General features: G+C 43.4%; 1 protein-coding gene across 12 annotated transcripts in view; it reads right to left on the bottom strand.

Moving 5' to 3' along the window:
* Positions 1–2,787: 2,787 nt before the first annotated feature.
* The window catches only part of LOC147008424 (uncharacterized), a 33,251-nt gene continuing 12,840 nt past the window's right edge, over positions 2,788–23,198 (bottom strand). For 6 of the 12 annotated variants that reach the window (XM_085864947.1, XM_085864939.1, XM_085864940.1 and 3 more), the window contains 3 exons: positions 20,704–20,860; positions 19,140–19,262; positions 2,788–4,566 (listed from right to left, as the gene is read on the bottom strand). In XM_085864947.1, coding sequence (XP_085721073.1) covers positions 4,543–4,566; positions 19,140–19,262; positions 20,704–20,823 — 267 coding nt within the window. In that variant the 5' untranslated portion in view covers positions 20,824–20,860 and the 3' untranslated portion in view covers positions 2,788–4,542. The other 6 variants (XM_085864948.1, XM_085864938.1, XM_085864945.1 and 3 more) reach the window with 6 other exon arrangements.

Below are 23,198 nucleotides of genomic sequence, written 5' to 3'. Positions count from 1 at the left end.
AACACCACCATTGTTCACAGTCAGGTGTTCAGGCATTTCGGGTCCACAGCAAGGTTAAGAGGGAACATATTGTGACGGTTCTGCGAATCGGACCCCCGGGTGAGCACACATCCAAGCACGTCGGTTCCCAAGATAGTTATGTCGTCAGTATTTGTGTTCACACAGCCCCATGCATGGTTTAACGGGACACGGGAAATGCGTTACTTCCTCCTTCCATTGTGTGCCATGACCACCACCTCCCGTAACCCAAAATCCACAGAGACTATGTAGGTTGGGAACCATTGCACGTTGAAGACTATTTAATTTGGCCTCTTCTCTTTGCAGACACAGACACAGCTCTGATTTGATTCCTTTACCTCTGCAGACACGTTTGAGACATTGTTGGGAAGTCCGTCTGGATCCACGGGAATCTGATGGTGTGCACGAACGAAGTCGACGTTGGAGAAGATGGAACAGTCTGGTTGTTTCAGGATTGGTAATTCCAGTGAGAATGCCAACCCCCAGGTGTCTTTTTGGGGATCACGTGTGGTCATGAAGACCAACTGCTGCACGATGCTCTCCTGATCCCACGATGTAACATGTCGTGAAATTCCTGGTGGGCGACACATAACACTGAAAAACAACAAATTTGCCACTGGGGTAAATGTATGTGTGTCACACGAAGTCGAAGATGCTGATTTAGAATCTGAAATTAGAATTGAACCAACATGGAAGGACTTTTAGTGACAGAAACAATTGGAAATCCAATGTCACCGATTTTGAGAATGCTTTTTAATACTTTGTACGCTTCAACATTACAATTCAACATGATGAGCTGATCTGAAATATAAATTCCAGATAAGGTGTCATCACCATTCGTCTGTCCATCTCGTCTCCGACTGTGACTTCTCCAGCCAAACAGCTGGGCCGATCCGGCTGAAATTTGGCAGCAACGTTGCTCTCCTGACTGGAAACAAAGATCGCAAAGCTCATTTCGGTCACGTGACCTTCAGTGGGTCAAAATGGCCGACTTAGTAAATTTCTTCAAAAATCTTTACCTCTTCCGCTTGGACTCACTCTCCGTTTCATCAGCCCACATCCCGGGCTCGGCGTCCACCTCCTCAGCTCGGTCTCCGTCTCTGCTTCATCAGACCTGACCCCGGGCTCGGCCTCCACCTCCTCGGCTCTTTCTCCACTTCCACTTCATCAGCCCTGACCTCCTGCCAGGCCTCCACTTCCTCGGCTCGGATGCGGCCTCCGGTTCATCGGACCTGACCCCGGGCGCGGCCTCCACCTCTTCGGCTCCATCTTTGCCTCCGCTTCATCAGCCCTGACCCCCGGCCCAGCCTCCACCTCCTCGGTTCGCACTCCATCTCTGCTTTATCAGACCTCACTCTGGGCTCGGCCTCCACCTCCTCGGCTCGCTCTCCGCCTCCGCTTCATCAGACCTGACCTCCGGCCCAGCCTCCATCTCCTCGGCTCGCCTCCATGAAGCCCCCGCTTCATCAGCCCTGACCTCCGGCTCGGCGGGAGCTGCAATGACCGTCACCGATGACGGGCGGGAGCTGGAATTCCATCCAATATTCCAAATGCCTAGTTTGGGGGGCTACCCCCATGTCGACCCCCTTAAATGTCGAGTTTTTTAATGCCATGAACAAACATTGGTACGTACAGGGTGATGAAGGTTGTGTTCAAGTTTCGTCGAAATCGATTTGTCGTTTCGGAGAGGAAGTTGCAATGATTTGTGGACGGAGTGACGGACGGACGACGCGCCATCCCATAAGCTTCCCGGAGCTAAAACGTAAACCAAGTCACAGAAGTGGAACAAATGAAATGATCCTTTCTCTTGGAACACTGGACCCAAACAACCATTTGTGCCTCAGACAGTGACTTTGAATTTGGCGACAGGTTGAAGACACCGGTGAAGACAAACCGCAGTACCGGTACGTATTGGGAAGATCAACGACCTGGATTTCATGTCGACGTGTCATCCCAGTGACCCAATCATAACTCACTGCATCCTTGAAACTCGAACCCCCCTGCACTCAGTGTTCTCCATCAATCTGGCCGGTTTATGGCTGTCTTCATGGTTCAGCGAAATATGATAATAACCACCTCTCCCCTTCCTGACTGCAGGTGTGGATACCAAATGGCAGCAGCCACCACCAGGTGCCTCTCTCCTCCTCACATGGCCTCAAACTCATCCATCCTTTGCTTTTTGTTTCCCTGAGCAGAGAAATGATCTCCTGATCTCCTGCTCCAATAAACAAATGCGCTTTTGATTATCTTGATCATTACTGATATTCGCAGAAATCTGTTTTCCTGATTCTTGTGTATGATTGTATTTACTGCGAAACTCGGGATGATTTTTACATCACTGATGTCACATCGGATTTCACGAATCTCACCCACTCTGACAACACACCTGGATAACTCGGAGGTGGCTGGATCGTGTCTTCTGGAAGTCTCAAATCCGATTGTTGCAGCAATCTCTTTGTCCAGTTCATCCAAACCTTTCTTCAATTTGCCAGTAGCCGAGCTCAATCGCACTTGTGGAAAACCACTTCCCGAAGAGCTTCTTGCCTGTATCTTTGGGAAAAATCTTTTTGGGGAGATGCTGTTTGAAGCCATTACCCAGTTACTCAGTGTGAAACAGCAAATTGGTATTTAAAAGTACGTGCTAGTGATACCCGCTACCTCCCGGAGCGAAATGTGGTGTCGATACCCCCTCCATCAGGCAGGGGTCAAACACCGGGAGGAGAGAGGGGTTGGGGGATGGTGAGGAGGGAATTATTACGTGTCCACCGATCAGTTAAATGATCAATTTATTCAATCAATGATCTGTACAAGGAGCATTGTGTGAAGGAAACACAAACGATGTTGTACAAGGGAAACGACAACCAACGATAACGACTGTTAAATGGCCATCAAAGGACCCTGTGAAGGGAGTAAGACGACCTTTTGGAGCACCGCAAAGGTGGACGTGTGGGAAGGAAGGGAAAAGAGGACCAGACACTTTGACAATACGACGTCCATTTGATTCACTTTGATTCCAAACTGCCCAAACATCTGAGGTCAAGTCCTGTGACGTGGACGGAGGACAACTACTGATGCATCGAAATTATTTAAACAAACAAAAGGCAACTGTGACGTCATCTCTTTAGGTACAGTTGTCAGGGGATATAGAAGATCAGGACAGGAAAGATCATTGTCATTGACATCAACTGAATGTCAATGTCAATGGCGAGTCGTTTCGCCAAAAATCAAAAACAATAACAAAGCAACTTTCTTCTCTTATATACCGAGTACAGGGAAGTACCGACCACGTAAAGAATAACAACTCTATTTTGTTCCCCAACTATTTGCCAATTCGCCCATCACTTCCTCAAAAAGCGATGGACCGAGATCCGGCGATGGACCGAGATCAGGCCTTGGGCTGAGATGGACCTTGGGATGCACGTCTGGGCTTCGGATAAAAGATGGAGGACAAGAAAGGCGTTTTGATGTCTGGTCATTGTTCATGTCGAGATTTTCAAGTGATGAGGATGAAAAGGTGGACATTTCATCCCCTCCAGTCAAGGAAAAGTACTTTTTGCCGTTAAATGATGACATCGGCCTCGAACAGGTGTCCTCCTCCACTTGTCTGAGTTTGTTTAGAGAATGACGGGGAGTGAAGTACCTGGCTGCTTTGGCTGGCCGTGAAGGGAGCAGGTATTTCCTCAAAGTTGCTGAAACCCTTTCAAGAGTCTTGTTTTTCCTCAAAGGTTCTGGAACTGCAGACTTTCCGTCAATGTTTTGTTTCCCATTTTGAACAGTACCAGAGATCAGGTCACGATTTGAACGAGGCCTGTTCTTTGGTTCAGCATGAGAGTGCTCACGACATGGCCCCGAATTCGAGTCGAAGATCTCCTCGGTCATCACCTTCAACCTTCTTCTCTGTCCATTTTTGGCTTCATCCTCAAAACTCATGGATGATGTTGGGAGGAGTGGTAGGGTCCTCATCTTTCTGAATCCTTGACAAAGTCCAGTGACATCTACTTCTTGCTTCTCCTCTTCACCCTCCTTACAGTCGTCCTTGGTTGAAACCCTCATCTCTGAAGCGGTCAAATGACGAATCGGCACAATTGTTTCTGATTGATGAGGTTCACAGTAAAGGTGAGGTGAGAGATGAGGCAGGACGAGCGCTTGCGGAGCATCGATGACAGGCAAAGAGATAGCATTCTTAAGCACAGGGCAGCAAGTACGAAAGCCGTCCGAGGCCGCGAAGGCAGTGGGTGAGCAGGGAGACAACGGGCCATTGGTCCACTGCTCAAGGAGGAAAACGTCCGTGAAGAGAGGGACCTCCTCGGTGCTCAGTCTTCTCTCCAGGTGCGTCAGGTGTTTGAGGTCTCCGAGCGGTTGGCTGATCAGGTCTGATGTGAGCACATCGTGAAGGTGTCGCTGCTTCCTTCGCTTCTGCAGCTGTGAGGTCTTCAGGTACATCGGTGCTTTCAGAGGCATTTTCCCCAACCTGGTGGGATATCAGCAGCACAAAGTCCTCATCGATCAGCTCCGAGTTTTAGTTCATTCAGGAAGCCATGAAACGATCTGGCGAACACACGGAAAATACAACAAGTTGTTGGACATCCACCTGGCAAGAACAAGGAGTTTCCACACTATCGCAAAACAATCCAATCAGGAATAATCATGGAAAGAAATCATTTATACAATCACTAAGTATTATGGTCCACAAAGTTGGCTTTTGGTCATTAATAAAATCTTTAATTCGCCGTATCTAAGAGCCTCATGAGAAGCTATTGCAATTGGTCTGTGTGTCAGTGAGTACATGAATATATAAATAAATACAAAAATTAATCGAATCCTCCGATGCTCCTCCAGCCGATGCTCTTCCAGCCGAAGAAGCTGCATAAAGCAACCATGAAAGGCCACTCAAAGTAAGCCATTTGCTGTTTCAAACCCTTCCCAGAGTTCCTCCACAGCTGGAAAGACATTCACAAAGAGTACACACAAGAGAATCCCAATGCTACACACCCCTCAGCTGCACGACCGGTTTCATCGCTTGATGGCGAATCAGTGACAACGGAGACAGGCGAATCATCACAGACCCCAGCAAGGTAACCCAGGAAATGCCTTAAGACCCCAGAGAACGAGGTGGCCGAGGATGGCACCTGATAAAGGATATAATTAAATAAGGCCTTTAATTATCATCAAAAGGGGTGTTTTAATTAACCCAAACACCCGATTTTCACTCATCACTTCCTGTATGACAATATTCCAGCCTCTCATTGCTTTGATCCAAAGGATCCTTGGTGGATGTGTGACAATATTCCAGCCTCTCATTCCTGTGATCCATGGGATCCTTGGTGGACATATGACAATATTCCAGCCTCTCATTCCTATGATCCAAAGGATCCTTTGTGGATGTATGACAATATTCCAGCCTCTCATTGCTTTGATCCAAAGGATCCTTGGTGGACGTATGACAATATTCCAGCCTATCATTCCTATGATCCAAAGGATCCTTGGTGGATGTATGCCAATATTCCGGCCTTTCATTCCTATGATCCAAATGAACCTTAGTGGATGTGTGACAATATTCCAGCCACTCATTCATATGATCCAAAGGATCCTTGGTGGATGTATGACAATATTCCAGCCTCTCATTGCTTTGATCCAAAGGATCCTTGGTGGATGTATGACAATTTTCCAGACGATCATTGCTTTGATCCAAATGAACCTTGGTGGATGTGTGACAATATTCCAGCCACTCATTCATTTGATCCATGGGATCCTTGGTGGACGTATAACAATATTCCAGCCTCTCATTGCTTTGATCCAAAGGATCCTTGGTGGATGTATGACTATATTCCAGCCTCTCATTCCTATGATCCAAAGGATCCTTGGTGGATGTATGACAATATTCCAGCCTTTCATTCCTATGATCCAAATGATCCTTTGTGGATGTATGACAATATTCCAGCCTCTCATTTCTTTGATCCAAAGGATCTTTGGTGTTCCCCACATGAAGACTCAGACGGAGAACAAGGACGATGTGAGTAGCATTGGCTCGACATAATCACAACCAATTGTCTTCAATTCGATTAAACGAGGAAGATCAGATAGTATAGCTTTACATAACAATGTGGCTCGAGAGCCACTGCTCCCTGTATATATGGGTATTCGAATTCACACCAAAACGAGGAAACGTGATGTTGTTGATATCCTTTTCGAAGAAGGTTTGACAGTCTCATTGCAGAATCATTTAACTATCCACCGAAGCAGCGAATACAGTCATAGACCTATTTGAAAAAGGCAAATATGTCTGCCCTACAATACTACAGGATGACCTGCTGACCACTGCAAACCTGGACAATATTGACATGAGATTAGAACCGTCTCTCTGGACATATCTCGAGCTTTTGATGTAGTCTGGCATCCTGACCGACTCTCCAAATTCTCTGCCAATGGAATCCAAGGCCAACTCCGCATCTGGTTTCGTGACTTCCTCCACTCTCGGAGCCAACATGTGCCTCTCAACAGAATCCCTTCATCTCCACTCCCTGTCGAGGCTGCAGTGCCCCAAGGGAGTGTTCTGCGCCCAGTCCCATTACTGATCTTCATCAACGATCTCTCTCTCTCTCTCTGGAAAATCCTCTTTATGTATTTGCTGATGACTTCACCCTCTTCTGTCACATCCCTCATCCTTCTTACAGGAAGGCTGCAGCCCCTTCCCTCTCTTCAGACCTTGACAAAATCACAAGCCGGTCAAACACACAGAATATGTCTTTCAATCCTGACAAATCTCACACTCTCATTATCTCTCTCTGAAAGGACCGTCTGGCAAACCCTATCAACCTTCTTCACAATCCTCCTGAGGAAGTTCAGTCATTCAAACTCCTGGTTCTCACTCTCAGCCATGATCTTTCTTCGGCAAACACATTTCAGAGTTGGCCTCCAAAGGCAGCTGCCGACAGGGCATCCTCCGTCGTACAAAGTCCTTCCTTGGCACACCTGAGCTCCTATCCACCTCAAGGCGTTCATCCACAGGTTTATGGAGTATACTGCTCTCCCCTCTGGACTGGCTGCTCTGCCTCACATCTTGCTCAACTTGACTCCATTTACACCAAGACTTTCAATGTCATTGGAATCTCCCGCAATGAAGCTGAGTCTATGGGCCTATCACTTTACCATCGCAGACTGGTCTGTGGTCTCTCTGTCTTCTACCACCTCCTTTCAGGTCTGTACCCACCCTCTGTTCATTCTGTGCTTTGCTCCCCCCTCCCCCCCCCGAGATGTCTGCAGGGCTCACATGGTCCACCATAAACCCCCCTTATGGCTTCTGGTGAAACGACCAAAATCCAGGATACCTTCTCACCTCCACTCATTCGTCAGTCTTTTTTCCCCACCTGTGGAACAAACTTCCACATTCTCATCAATCTCTTGCCTCCAGATCTTCAAGACAGCTGTTCCTCACCATATCAGATCATCCCCAATCCAAAACCATGATCTTTTCTACCCCTGCTAACCCACCCTCCCTCCTTCCAAATTTCCAGTTTGCCCTCCTGAGAGTTTCCTTCTGTATCCATCATGTCCACCCCATGCATCCTCTCCTGCCCCCCATTCCTTTACACCCCTATTGTTTGTGCAAGTCTTCCTCTATCTTGGCCTGTCAACTCTGCCATTGGTGTTTCCCCCTCTCAACTTTACCTTTTGTCCTGTTGTGCCCTGATACGTGCAGTGCACTAATACTGGCTCTTCCACGAGCCTCGACTATGCATACAAAAAAATAGTGATTAGAATGAGCTCATCATTTAAAAGTTTACAGCAACTGTAAATATTAATGTAAATACGGCAAGAGTTATTAAAATAAGAGGCGGAAAAGGTGCACATTAGCATTGCCGAGCAACCAGTTTGAGTGTGAGCAAAATTGTCTTGGGTAAAGAAAAGGTCGCGCACTTCCCCGCACAACCTTCTACGGTTGCTGCTGAAAGCGAAATGAAAAGTATGCACGCACAGCTGAATACGTCAATTGTTGCCATGGCAATATTCTTGGAAACATTCTATTTCTTTGTCAATTTTCTTGGGTCACTTGACCCACAGTGAGCAGATCGAGTCTGCACCGGTCGACTTTTATTTGCAGATATTTTCGTTTATGGAAATTTTTTGACTGTTTTGTGATTTTTTTCCTGGGATATTGGCTTTGAGTTGCATCAGTAAGTGAATTTTCAGCTTTCCAGCCCACCGAGAAGGTACTAAACACTGATATCAGTGAGTGAGTGGGTGAGTGAGTACATGAGTGAATCAGTGGTTAGAATTAAAGATCCTTCTATATTAGAAGAAGAATAAAGCTTCCCTTATTTGATATTTACAACAGTTAAAAACAGTCCATAACGATTAAAACAACAAGGACAAATGTGTCCAAGAGCAGCGTCCTAAAGGATTTGTCGGCTAAAAAAACAAAACAAAAAAACAACAAATTCCGATATTTCGTCACGTGCCTTGATTAAGCCAACAGCGAGACCCGTCATAATGTATTTACGATATATAGTGTATTTACGAAATAAATAGTGTATTTATGAAATGACAATACGATAAATGGAATAATCTTTAAATCGTAACGTGAACTTTTCGCTGCTAAAAATCTGGAGAGTTCATATCACACATTACCCCCACGCAGTGTTCAAGTATATAATCTATCTATAATTCCAGCAATCTCTGTGTGTGTGTCTGTGACCGCTGTTTCTCGACAACCACTGGTCTGATCTCATTGAAACTTGCCAGAAAAATTGCTGGGGACCTGAGGATGTGCCTTTTCAAGGTTTGATATTAATCGAACAAGTGCTTCCCAAGTTATGGCCATTTATTTACCAAACCAATGACAAGACACGTTGTTGCGTGGGCGTGGCCAATGGGGAAGGGAAGCTCAGCCGCGTTCGCCATTACGGGTTACAACGTATGGACTTCCGGATAGTAATGACTTCGTGTATTCTAATAATTTCTCGATTTCTTATGCGCATTTATAGATAAACACAATGCCCCAAGTCATGATCGTTTTCATATTAGACGGTGTATAAATTTCCGTAACATCAGAGTGCTGGTATGCTCCAAACTAGAAAGTAAATTTTTCTTTTCTCTCTTCTCTTCTCTTTTTCCTTGCCACGTCATTGCGAAAAGGTAAAATACGTTGGCGCTAATTGAATATTTGGGCGTTAAAACTAAATTGCGAATAATATGCGAACTTCTGGGCCACGCACGTATGGGCACGCGAGAGCGAAAAAACGGCCTGTGTGGTTGTTGTTTGTTGCTCGCGGTTTTAATATTTATATATTTATTTATTTATTATTATTTTTTTACGGGCACGTACTAGTTCAATTTAAATGAAATAACAATTTTAAAGATCATTTTAAAAATATTCCCGAAGTTGAGCACTACTGAAGCTGTCTTACAGTATACACCAACCACCCCAATACACCACCTCATTTAAAATGTCAAAGAACTGCTCAATAGAAGGTTTTCAAAAGTGCGAAGGCGGCGATTTGTGTTCGACATGGTTCAAGTGGATATAATTAATTTTAAATAAAATAAAGAGAGTTAAAGTCGGATAAATAAATTAATTCTGGAATTTACCGCCGGTAATTCAGTGTCTTTTACACCACCCTATCGAACAAGTTACATTTGTTTTTTTGTACCTGTTGTTTGTGTCCTTTATAACGTCCTTAAAAAGAGTATGTTTGCTGTTTGGAATTATTTAACATTTTCTTTGATGGCCACAGACAGGAAGACAGAGTAAAAAAATATGATCTCACCCCTCCCTCTCTACGCCTGTGCGGTCGGGACGAAATCAGAGCCAGAGTACAGTGAAACAGCAAACTTGTCTTCGTCTTCATGTTCAAAATATGACATTCCATTGAAATCAGTTGTTCCTCGATCATAAACCGACGTTTGCAGAAGGTTGAATCGTTGAACTCCGCTTTTCGCTTCACGTGTGCTGATTAACAAGTTCCAAACTGATATCACAAGTGGCCATTCATTAAATTAAGGAAACATGCGCAAGAAATAATGATTGCCAATGTTTCCTTTCTAAGACGATGATGATATGGTCATCGTTTGCTACAAAAAAAAATATATACATCTGGTGAAGGAGGAAAATACAAGGGCTAATTTATTTATTACGAATGCAAATACTGTAGAATTAGGACATCCTCTCGACCCCAGTTACCTGCTGCCATGGCCCGTTCACACACCGATCCATCGCCACATTCTCCCAGGGTGAGGGAGCAAACACAATCATGGCCCACAACAATGAACATAGTGGCCAGGACGTTGGGACGGCGGACATGAGGACAATGCTCATCGATTTGGACACAACATGGACCGCGTACTTCCCGATTCCCTCTACTTATACAAGACTAAAACATCTTAAAGAGCAAATTGTGATGAAAACTCAAACACACCTTTTCTCCGACCGCCTACCCTCCTTCACAGGTTACACACAAGAGTGGGGGCAAGTTTGTCGAAAGGAAAATGGTCGGTCGAGTGACAACAACCTGCAAGGTGATGTTTCAGTCAGAATACCTGGCTCAGGTGGTTCTCACACCTGATCGGAACCTCCATGACGTGGTTTTAGAAAACTCTTCCTCTGCATGCAGTAACCATGACGCGTCCGGTTTCCCTTTGTGACGTCACAAGTGACGTCACGTGAGTTTATTTTTCATCCGATCTGATGTCTCGTTGGAGACTCGCTCTTGGCGACGTGCGGGGCCGCGGTCGTGGTTATCGCGACGTGGGAAGGCGGTTACCCGTCCGTCCAATTAACGGTTACACCACAGACATCGTGCAGCTTCAATGAGCCGTTTATCATGAGCTCAGCTTCGTGAGACGCGCCCGGCTTCGGTACGTTCGCATGCTGTGGAGCAAGTTCATCTAAAATGGCGTATTTATTATGTTGAAAGCGCTTTCACACTAAATACGAACCTTGTAAATAATCTCAGGCAAAGGAAACGCCACAGCTTTCAACATCAGTTTCTCAAAGCATCCACTTCCACCTTTTGCCTTGAATCGTAATTTCTGAACCCGGAAGTGAAACAATACGATTAAAAAAAAAAAAATTCTGCTGTTTATACTTTAAAGTTCAATCTCATATTATGTTCGGAATGTAACTTCGTTTTACATTTATGGCAGGACCTAATATTACCCGGGGTAGGCTTCGCAAACAAGATACGAATAAGAGCAACCATTGAACCGTGCTCATACACCGCCTGAAGTAAAAGTCGCTTCGCAGCTCCCCATTTTATACGGTGAAAAATAAATAAAGATTTTTTTTTTTCACAGAAACCGATGAATTATAATCGAGATCCGCTAAAACGAAAATATGTTTCTCCAACATATCGACGTGCATAACTCACAGTTTCCAGATTAATAAAATTTGTCACCTTCAAGGTGTTTAATGAACTAGTGCGGGCCCGTAGGTGCAGCTTCGTTCCTTCGCTCTCGTAAACGACGACTGGATTGGGGCATTTTTTCAATTAGATCGGACCAACCGTCTCATAAATGGCCATAACTTGGGAAACACCTGGGAAACATACTCAGGTCCCCAGCGTCAAGTGTGACGTCATAGCAAACGAAGAAGAAGAAGAATTGTGACGCCCCCCTCTCTCTCACCCCCTCTCTCCCCCCTAGTCTCGCCCTTCCTCTCAACCTTCTCCTCCCTCGCCCCTCTCTCTCGTCCTCTCTCTCACCCCCTCTCTCTCCCCCCCAGTCTCGCCCCTCCTCTCTCCCTTCGCCTCTCTCTCGCCCCTCTCTCTCGCCCTCCTCCCTCCCCCTTATTCTCGCCCCTCCTCTCTCCCCCTCTCTCTCGCCCCCACTCTCACCCTCCTTCTCTCACCCCCTCCTCTCTCCCCCTCTCTTGAATTGTGACGCCCCTCTCTCTCACCCCCCTCTCTCCCTCCCCTCTCTCAGCCCACTCTCTCCCCCCCTCTTTTCCCCCTCCTCTCTCGCCCCTCTCTCTGTAAATGTATTCACAAATGTCTACCAAGCACAGCAATAAATTCAAACCTTGGGGAAAAAACAGCTTTCAAACCCTTGGGAAACAGCTCTTTCCCTTGGGAAAATTCAAACCTTGGGATCAATTAATAATTTGAACAATTAATTTAAACCTTGGGAAACAGCTGAAACGGATGAAGAACGATATCAAACCTTGAAAAGGCACATACTCAGGTCCCCAGCGTCGATTGTGACGTCATACCAAACGAAGAAGAAGAATTGTGACGTCAATCATGCAAAAAAAACCCCCATTAATTGTGACGTCACATACATACAACTGAAAAAAGAATCATATAATATTAGGGGGACATTTTTATTTCAGGATTACTATATTTTATTTTAATATCAAGTTTTAATCATCATCATCAATTTATTTATTTTGTCACCCCCCCCAACCCCATTGTGATAAAAATGCATCCACAGCCATAACAGTCAGGTGTTCAGTTAACGACGGTATTTTTTTGCTCAGAATGAATGCGTCACGTGAGACCACTCGAGTTAATTTCGAGTTTTACTCGCACAGTGGATTGTATTCGTCAACCTGTTTCACCCACTATTTTTTTTTTGATTTGAGTTGTTGCCTTTGTTATTGAACACTGTTGTTTCTGAACAATTGACAGCAACCCAGCACTCTTACCGTTGAAGAACATGCCATGATTCTTTGTCTTGTGTGGCTGAACAAGGCTGGGACTCCAGAACGCCAAAAGTGCTTCCAAGAGGACCGCCGCGAGGAAGGTCCCAGTTGGCTACGCAATCAGCAGGCAAAGGCAGGATCGCAACCAGAGGTCTGTATGACTGTATCCATACCTTGAACGCATGCTTACATTATGGGAGGGTGGGGAATGGGGAGAGATTGGGGGGGAGGGGTGGGTAGTGGGTAGCTATCTCGCAACAAGAACGTCACTCGTAGAGCGCATACATAGTCTTGCTTCCCGTGCTCATTGAAAACAAAAATACCATTATTAACTGAACACGCAACCATCATAGACCCACTGCTTTTTTATATCATGGCCGTCTCTCTCTCGACATATCTCGTGCTTTTGATACAGTCTGTGATCCTGCCTTGCTCTCCAAACTGTCTGCCTATGACATCCAAGGCCAACTCCACACATGGATTGCAAACTGATCTTCCTAGTCCTGATCTTCATCAATGATCTCCTCTCTCTCTCTCTGGCTCTCTGGAACACTTGGAATATATCTTTCAATCCTGATAAATCTCACATTCTCACTTTCTCTCTCCTAAAGGACCGTCTGGCAAACCGAACTATCAAGTACTATCTCAACAATCCACTTGAGAAAGTTCATTCATTCAAATTCCTGGGTCTCACCATCAGCCATGATTATTTTTTGGGCAAACCACATTTCAGAGTTGGCCTACCAAAGCCTGCCCTGAGAATCTTCCATCGTACAAAGTCCTTCCTTGGCACACCTGAACTCCTATCCACCTGCAAGGCCTTCATCCGCAGCTTCATGGAGGACTGCTCTCCCTTCTGGGCCGGCTCCTCCACCTCATATCTTGCTCATAGCCTGACGCCGTGGAAACCAAGGCTTTCAATGTCATCGTAGTCTCCTGCGATGAAGCCGAGTCTGTGGGGCTGTCACTTCGCCATCGCATACAGGTCGGTGGTCTCTGTCTTCTGCTTCCTCTTTTTTTTGTCTTGCATCCTCTGCTCCTTCCTTGTGGGATGCAGGCCGAGGTGGCATCTGGTGGCACTTTTTGTGGCACAGGCAAGTGGCCAAGAAACGAGCAACTCGACAAGCAACTTGACGCTTACTTGTCTCAAAGGCCAAAGGACGTCGTGTTGGATGGACGCATGTCTCCAGATGATGAAAATGAGATGAAAGTTCTGATTGTTGGCCCTCGGAAAACTTTAAACTGTTGAGGGAAATATTAACCCTTTAACATGTTGGAAAATGTCATCGGCTTGTTTTTATCGACGGCAGTGAACCGAACGTTTTATAGATTTGGTGATTTTGGCTTCATTTCTGACTTTGGGTCGAGAAACATTTGTCCAGGAACCTGTTGTTTGCTTTTCCTGAAAAAACAGAAGATCATTTTCAAATGACTGGTTTCATGTCCAGATGACCTTGTCTGACCTCCGCCACCGAAGGTGGATGGACAGAGGTTGTGTTCTCACCCCTGTCAGTTTGTCTGTGAGCAGGATATTTCAAAAAGTGGTGGACGGGTTATAACAAAACTTGGTGGTTGTCAGGTGAGGTCAGGTGTGGGAGCATGCGCCAGAGCAGCGCGTCGCTGCGTCCACTTTCCACCGGTACTCCAGGGGGCCTCCGTCTACACCTTATAGTCCAGACAAACTACATCCACTGCCTTTCCCTCATCCATCAAATCAGAAACTACTTCATCAAACTACAAATTGTTGAATGTGAACTCCCTTTGGTGAATCCATGCTGTCTGCCTTTAATTCGTTTGTATTTATTTAAATTTTTCAACATCGTCTCCAACACTTTTCCCACAACTCAAGTCAAGCGAATACGTCTGTAATTCCATGCAGGTCCGAAGTTTTTTTTTTTTTACCTTTTTTTTTGTCCCCTGCCCTTCGACAAGGTCGGAGACGGGGGACATTAAAATGATCTTCGACTGGCCGAGCGATCATCTGTCCACGTACTTTTGCGTACGCGATGCGATATTTCAAAAACCCGTTGAGCATTCGGCTTTCACTTTGCAGATATCAATTCCTCGTGACATTATCTCAACCTGATTAGATGACGGCTGTGATTGGCTGAATTCTGTTGCCATGACAGTCTGCACCTGGCAGAGTATTGGCAGACTGCATCCATCTTCTGTTGATGAGAATGTGGAAATTTATGATTACCGTATTGCCCGACAGGTGAAGTCCACGTGTACAGTCTCCACCCGGGTTGTTTGAGCGACGTGTTTGCAATTACGCGATCATTGTCCACAAAGAACTCCAGCATTTGGGTCCCCGAGCTCATTTTGGATGCCGAGTCCATACTTTCCTACGATCCCTGGTGCTCCTGCCTCTCGAATTGTACTTCTCCTGTTCTACCAGTTCTTGCGACTTTCCATGCAACTCCACCACAAGCTAGCCGTGCACCACAAGTCATGGCGGCGAGGATCTACGGTTGGTGAAGGTAAACTCAGTTCGGGTTGGCAGAGGTAGAGCTCGGGTTGGTGGAGGTTTATGGGTTGAGTTTGAAGGGGTACAGAAAAAAAAAAACATGGCAGGGCCAATCTCCATCAAATTTTGAATCCACGCTGAATTCCCAGAAGGAACCGGTCGAACTGGTGCATTAAACCTGTTGTTGATTTTGAAAGCATTTGATGTGTATTTGAGGTGCCCCCGACTCGTTTCCCGACATGACAAATCTCTCCGTTAAACCGCATGTTAAATTAAATTAAATTAAATTAAAAAAATATTTAAATAATTTTAATTATTATTAAAATTAAATATCACTTAAAATTAAATGAAATTAAATAAAAACCACACCGCACTGCGGAGTCGCCGCGCGTGCGCAGGATGCCTCCACTCAGCATCCTGGGAGTTCATCTCCGGCGGTCTCGCGTCACTCGTTAAGGGGTGTTAATGGGATTTTTCTTCTTCTCGTTAAGACGACAACAGAATAATTTTGTTTCTTTCAATTGATATCAATCTATGGTTACAGCATGCAGGTTTTAAACTTTGAAAATCTCAAATTACAACGCTTACTACAGTATAACAAGGAGCTAAAAGACCAACAAGCAAACAAGGCACAGCAGTCCCGTTATCAATGCAATAACCTATCTACGTTAACTTCTCTTTTAATCGAAACTTTTTCTTCCATTGACCCATTATATCCCTCTTCAAATTATATTGTGGTTGCAAATTGCTCCCACTGGTCCCCATTGATTTGGGAAACCAGTCAATCCCAATGGACTGCCAGCACCATTGGCACCAGCAAACTAAAAAAAACTTTTGAAATGTACACACACATACATGCGATGGTCCACAGGGATAGTAGGGGTATCGTTAGTTGGCCGTGTGAAGCGGATGTGGGCAAGACAGTTATTGTTAAAATTGTGTTGATAGATTGATTTAAAATTAAAAAATAGAAGTCGTTTGGCTGTACAGTTTTGCTCACTTCCTGAACAATACCATTATAATGTCAGTAATGGAATCACGTGGTGAAGAGGAATAGGTATCTGAGGACATGGTAATCTTAATTTGGATTTTCATGAAAAAAAATGAGAAAAAAACATCAAGCACACACCAATCGTTGTTGGATTGTTGTGCGGTTGGTGTTTTTTTTTTAAACATTTCTGAAAATACAATGAAGATTATCTCAACTAAAAGTTGAGAATCTATAAAACTAAAAACTAAAATCTATAAAAATAAAACAAATACCACTTGTCGTATTGATTGCGCACACTCTGTGTAATAACCATGACAACTAATTTGGTGATTTTATTAATATAAGTACAAAATATAATTCTGAATGAAGTGATTCACCTGCTGCGGATGCATTTTCTCTATAATGTATTTGAGAGTAATAAAACAATAAAAATGTTGAAGTTTGATATTAAAATAAATGTATTAAATCTGAAATAGAAAATGTACTCAAATATGATAATATGATTCTTTGTGTTTAAACATGTATCCATTTGGAATTAACATCATCATCATTTTTCCTTTGTATGTAAAGATCACCTGACTATTAAAATTTGTCAACAGGTTCACCTTTGCCGGTAAGTTGAATTCAGTAAGAAGAATTGCCTATCATTTTAAAGCTATCCAAAGGAATTTTTTTTTGTTAAAGACACCAACAAGTTGGAATGTGAATTTAAGAAGGTGTCCAGATGTATTCACTAAACTCCAGTCGCTTCAAGATAATACATCCTCCCAGTCTGGGAGAGACAGACTGACTTTTAACCAACATACAATATAAATTTATCTAAAATGTCCATAAGAATTGACATTTGATGTCATTCTGGCATTCTGTAGGTTTTTGGTGCCGGGAAAGAGTGTTAATATGTCTGGATTTGAAATATCAGTACGTGCCCGTACGTTTTTTTGAGGTCAACATTGGACAAAAGATACATAGGCCGAATTTTGTGAAATTGTACATTTTCATCATTTAAATGTTTTTTTTTTTTACACCTGTTTAAGTGAAGGTAAGAAACTGAATTCTCATCTTACAAACGGAAAACGGGAGTTGGACTTTAGATATAATTAATAATATATATTTGTCCATAAATAATTTACATTGAACTCGGAAAGTAAACAGATTCAGGTTGAAACGATTGGGAAAAACAAATAATTCCATGGTTCACACCTGTGCACCTGATCATAAGGATGAACAAAGAATAAACCCTGACAGGTGATGTGAAGAACTTCCGACAAGAGGAACAACAAACACAGTTATGGGATTAAACATATCCCAAAGTTTGAGAAACAAAATATAATTGCAGTTCATGTTTACACTTTAGTGTGTGTGTGTGTGTGTGTGTGTGTGTGTGTGTGTGTGTGTGTGTGTGTGTGTGTGTGTGTGTGTGTGTGTCTGCGACCGCCGTTTCTCGACAACCACTGGTCCGATCTAATTGAAACTTGCCAGGAATATTGCTTGGGAGCTGCGGATGTGCCTTTTCAAGGTTTGATATTAATCTGACGAGCGGTTCCCAAGTTACGGCCATTTATCTGTCAACCAATGACAAGACACGGTGCTATGACATCACGAATGACGTCACAATTAATATTTATTTCTTTTTTTTGCACGATTGACGTCACAATTCTTCTTCTTCTTCATTTGGTATGACGTCACAATCGACGCTGGGGACCTGAGTATGTGCCTTTTCAAGGTTTGATATCGTTCTTAATCCGTTTCAGCTGTTTCCCAAGTGTTTCCCAAGGTTCGAAAGCTGTTTTTTTTCCCAAGGTTTGAATTAATTGTTCAAATTATTAATTAATCCCAAGGTTTGAATTTTCCCAAGGGTTTGAAAGCTGTTTTTTGGCAAGGTTTGAATTAATTGTTGTGCTTGGAAGACATTTGTGAATACATTTACAGAGAGAGGGGCAAGAGAGGGGAGGGAGAGAGAGGGCGTCACAATTCAAGAGAGGGGGAGAGAGGAGGGGGCGAGAGAGGGGACGGGAGAGGGGGGGTGAGAGTGGGGGCGAGAGAGTTCAGAGAGAGAGGGAGGAACTGTCAGTTCATAACCTCCACCACTTTGCTCTTCTATAAGCTTCAATCTCAGAGAAAAATTAGAACGGCACTCAGTCGAGCGCATACCTCCCTCCGCCAGGCTGAACAGTTTGTTTTGTATCCCACTGTTTGCCACATCTGGATATGGAACTGAACTAAAATCGAATCGGCTTGTTCTTGTTACCCCCCACCAAATTCATCCATCAAGTTTTGTCATAACTGGTTCACAACTTTTTGAAACATTTATCGATTTTGCCCCATCTCTCAATGGCGAAGAATCACGAAAAAGATTCTCACATCCGGGTCCGGATCCTCACCAAAATCTAATCCATCAGTTCTTGTCACACACCCAACGTGCTCCACTAAATTTTTTTTTCCAAATCCATCTCCAACTTTTTGAGATATCCTGCTCATAATCAGACAGACAGACAGACAGACAGGGGTGAAAACATAACCTCCGTCCACCTTCGATGACGGAGGAAACAAGAAAGATAATTTTTTTTTGAGGGTTTCAGTTACAACACAACACATTCTCTAATCGTCTGTAGCATGGCCAACATTTTAAAAAAGACAGACAGACATGTGGGATGTTTTTGGAGCTTTATTCAAAACCCGCCACTTCAGTTCTTCCATGTTTTGTGCTTTGATTGTCATAATTTGCATGAATCGGGTTCGAGATTTTGGCTGCAACTTTATCAACAACTGCAGTGATTTCATCGAAATACCTTCTCAGCATTATTTTTTGCAGTATTTATCATCTGCGACACATTTTAATCAGAAACAGTATCTTCGTTATGAGGTTGTTTTGTGTCACTGCTTTTGAAATAAGTATACAAGTACGTACGATGAAATCATAGCAAGTGCTCAAACTCAAACACTCAATTTTTAAAAAGTCAAATCAACAAAAGAAGCTGATTTCCAGGTTGATATTTTTTGTGATGGGTCATGCATGCTTTGCTCACCAGTAAAGGTAAGGTTTCTCTTTCTCTGCATTTATGTTGTTCAGTGAGTCGATGTGAAAGCACGTGTGGGAAGGTGAAACCTGTTTGGTATGGCCAGCGTGCAATGGGAGGCAAGGGGATTGCCTGCATGAGGAACACAACACAAATAATGCTTTACTAATAATTATCCTTTCATCAGTTATATATATATATATATATATATATATATATATACACACACACACTCCTCTGATGCTCTTCTGGCTGAAGAAAGCTGCATAAAGCAACCATGAGAGCCTACATGGTTGCTTTATGCCCACCCCCCCACCTTTGCAATATAAATATATATGTATATATATATATATATATTAATATTGTCAGTGTGTGTCAGTCAATCAGTCCGTCCATAAGTCCTTCAGTGTGTGTCCTTCATAACTCCAAAACCCATGAAACCTAGCAGCCTCAAACTTTGTATGCATACCAATGGAACTCCAAGGTTGTGCATGAATGAAAATTGGGTGTTTGGGTAAAATTAAACACCCCCTATTAAAGATAATTAACAGCCTTGTTTAATTATCCTTTATCAAGGAGTCATCCTTGGTCAGCCCCTGAGTCACAGCCCTGTGTCTGCTCCCAGCGGGTCTTAATTCGCCATTTTGTTCGGCCTACTTAACAATGCCTTGACTTGGAACAGGCCACGACGGTTTCTTAACAATAAAGTGCTCATGAAATTTTTTTCGCTTTCTTCACTCACGTCATCGAGTGCCTGATCATCTTACCGACAAATCGCTGATTACCTTACGATGCATATAAACGCCTGGAGACGCCGGTATTCACGGCTTCGTTTCATTTCTGCACATGCGATAAGCTCCAAAATCTCTTAACCCGAGCCAAACTTCAAAATTTTAACCCGCGGAATTCACCTTTGCAACAGTTCCAACTGCTAAATAATAATAATAATAATAATAATAATAATAAAAAATAAATAAATAAATAAATAAATCGACAATTTTGTCCAATTTTGACATTGTTTGACACTCCTGTCTCCAGATGAGTGTCAAGTCATCTTCTGGGTTGAAGCTACAATGCCACACCAAACTGGCAGTGGAAGCTCGAGACCAAATACTGAAGGACATCCTCATGAGCACAAGCTTCACGAGATGGATTTTATTGTTGTTGTCAGGAAATTTCTGCCAAACTCTTCCTCATGTGCATGGTGACACAAAAGCCAATGCGATTGATGCTTGCCTCAAATCTTCACATGTTTGGAAGCATGCAACAACTCTTCGTCTGACACAACAAACACGCGGTCATTCCTTGATGGTGAACACGATGCAGGTCAATTTGCACAGCTGCTCTTGAAGATTGGAGATGGCCAAGTGCAAAACATTCATGATGGATATTTCATCAGTATACCACATAATTTGGGTACCATTGTATTTTCAGCCAAAGTAAATCCAGTTGAGCGTGTATCCAAACTCACTGCAACACAACAAACACAGAGTGGCTGTATGTGTGAGCATGCAATCCTTGCTGCACACAATGATTCAGTAAAAAAAAACATCAACTAGTAACTTCTACAGACCTTCCCAGGGCTAGTCACTTCATCCAAATCAGCAGAAAAAACCATGACTGATGATGAAGCAGTGATGTACCCCAAGCAGTGATGAGAGGAAGGTGTCAGGACCATGGTACACAGGTTCATGGTTGAGGAAGGACAAAAGTTTCACCGCATGTCTGGGCTGCGTACAAAGAACAAAGGATTATTTAACAATGCTTAAAAGAACACCAAAGATTCAATTTTGAAGAATTTCAACTTTTATATGTTTCCTAAAAATTATCTGTGAAAAGACAAAACCTTTGTCAAGGGTAAAAACCCCCTTTTGGAGGTTATCCTGATGGCTGAAACAAAATAATCAAATACACAGTACACTGGGATCAGCATGATGTTTATAATGTTCAAAATAAATTTTACAACAATTTAATAAGTCAATGTAAAGCTGACATTTCAGGAGCGAGCCCGAGCAAGTGACCCTCCCTGACTCTAATGAAGGGCTGATGCCTGAAACGTCAGAGCAATACAAAGGTTCATCATAACCTCGTGTTTAAATCTCTCATAAGCATGGAAGTTATTATTAATCTCATAAAACACTTTTATAATTAAAAAAATGTATCTCCTCCAATTCTATGATCCTTTTCAAGCAAAACTTTTTTGTGAAACAACAATTGTAAAAACTTCCCTTACCTTACCTCAAATGGCTGCACAAACGACACCGCGTGGGAAAAGGCTGAATGCCTAAACTCTGTGCTTGCTTAGAAATCATGTGTCCCAAACCCATCCTCTCTGTACACACCTTACCCAGTCGCACCCAGCTGTTCATGGACTCTGACTTTTGTTTTCCTGACAAAGGGGACAGTTCGCTGTCAAACCTCGACTCAGAGTCTGCAACCCGTCCAGACGGCATCAGCCCACGTGTCCTAAAAACCTGCTCCTCTGCTCTTGTTCACCCTCTCTCTGTTCTGTTCACCCTCTCATTTGCTCAAGGTCATCTGCCATCTGCTTGGAAATCAGCAAACATTACCGCTCTGCATAAAAAAGTTGCAAAAACAGATCCCTGCAACTCCAGACCAATCAGCCTTCTCCCGATCATCAGCAAGGTTATGGAATCCATCATCGCTTCAGACATTAAATCCTTCCTCTTCTCCAATGGCTTGATTTCCGATCATCAATTTGGTTTCAGACCAGGTCACTTCACCCTGGATGTGCTGCTTCTGCTCTCCCAACAATGGATGGAGGTCCTCAATGCCAGACATGAGATCAGAGCCATCTCCGTCGACATATCACGAGCTTTTGACACGGTCTGGCATCCTGCCCTGCTCAAACTCTCTCCCTATGGTATCCAAAGCAATCTCCACTCATGGCTCGCAGAATTCCTCCCGGGTCACAGTCGATGGATGGCTTTTAATGTCCCTGTCTGTTTCGCATCCCCCCTTCCTGTCCAGGCTGGAGTTCCTCAAGACAGTGTTCTGGGACCTTCTACATTTCATGTAGAAATGCAAAAAAAAAAATTTTTCTCTAACAATTTTTTTGGGGGGGCGGGGACCAAGTCTAAAATCTAATGGCATGATCCTTGGACCATACCTAACGCCCCCACCAAGTTTCGTCGAAATCCGTCAAGGAGTTTTTCCGTAATACTGTTCACACACAAACAAACAAACAAACAGAAAGGGGTGAAAACAGTAACCTCCGATCTTCGATGGCGGAGGTTAACTAGAAAAGAATCTCAAAATGCAAAACCCGTTCGCATCGGCGTCTGCGTCCGCGTCCGCTTTGTGCTCAAACTAAACGTGACGCAAATGACAATAAAATGTACAATATTTTTAAACCAATTTGTGTTCTCCATAATCTCATATCAAAACATTCTAGAAGATTTTATGACAAAACCTCAATTGGTAAAAAAAAAATGTTATGGCCTGGACAGACACACTGAAGCTCAATGGTAAATAAATAAATAAATAACTCAGGAAGCGATAAAAAAAGCAGGCCATCTTGCGCTTGACGTGCTGAGATCGAGCAAATAAGGGGTATTCTTATAGTCACTATGACTTTGCCATTTCACATTTTGGTCCAATTTTTAATTATTTTCTCCATATTCTCATAATAAAGGTTTGTTGAAAATTTCATGACAAAAGTTCAAATGTTAACAAGGACAAATGTGTCCAGAGCAGCAGCGTCCTGAAGGTTTTGTCGGCTAAAAAAATACAACAAACAAAAAAAACCCAACAACTTCCGATATTTCGTCACGTGCCTTGATTAAGCCAATCGCGAGACCCGTCATAATGTCTTCACGTATTTACGATATATAGTGTATTTACGAAATAAATAATGTATTTACCAAATTACAATACGATAAATGGAATAATCTTTAAATAGTAACATGAACTTTTCGAAACTTTAAAGCAAATGTCCAAATATATTTAACAGTTCATGATAGACGCTCTCAAAAGGCACCGTCGATGTGAGGATGTGTACAGGTGTTTAGTATTGAAGGAGATCTGGATCTTGTATATAAAAGAGAC

This window comes from Eptatretus burgeri, chromosome 19 (assembly GCF_056783735.1).
Source record: "Eptatretus burgeri isolate ZD-2024b chromosome 19, Ebu_testis_v1, whole genome shotgun sequence".
NCBI classification, from domain to species: Eukaryota; Metazoa; Chordata; class Myxini; order Myxiniformes; family Myxinidae; genus Eptatretus; species Eptatretus burgeri.
The sequence above is the reverse complement of the archived record's forward strand: the minus strand, read 5'-3'. Positions and strand labels throughout refer to the sequence as shown.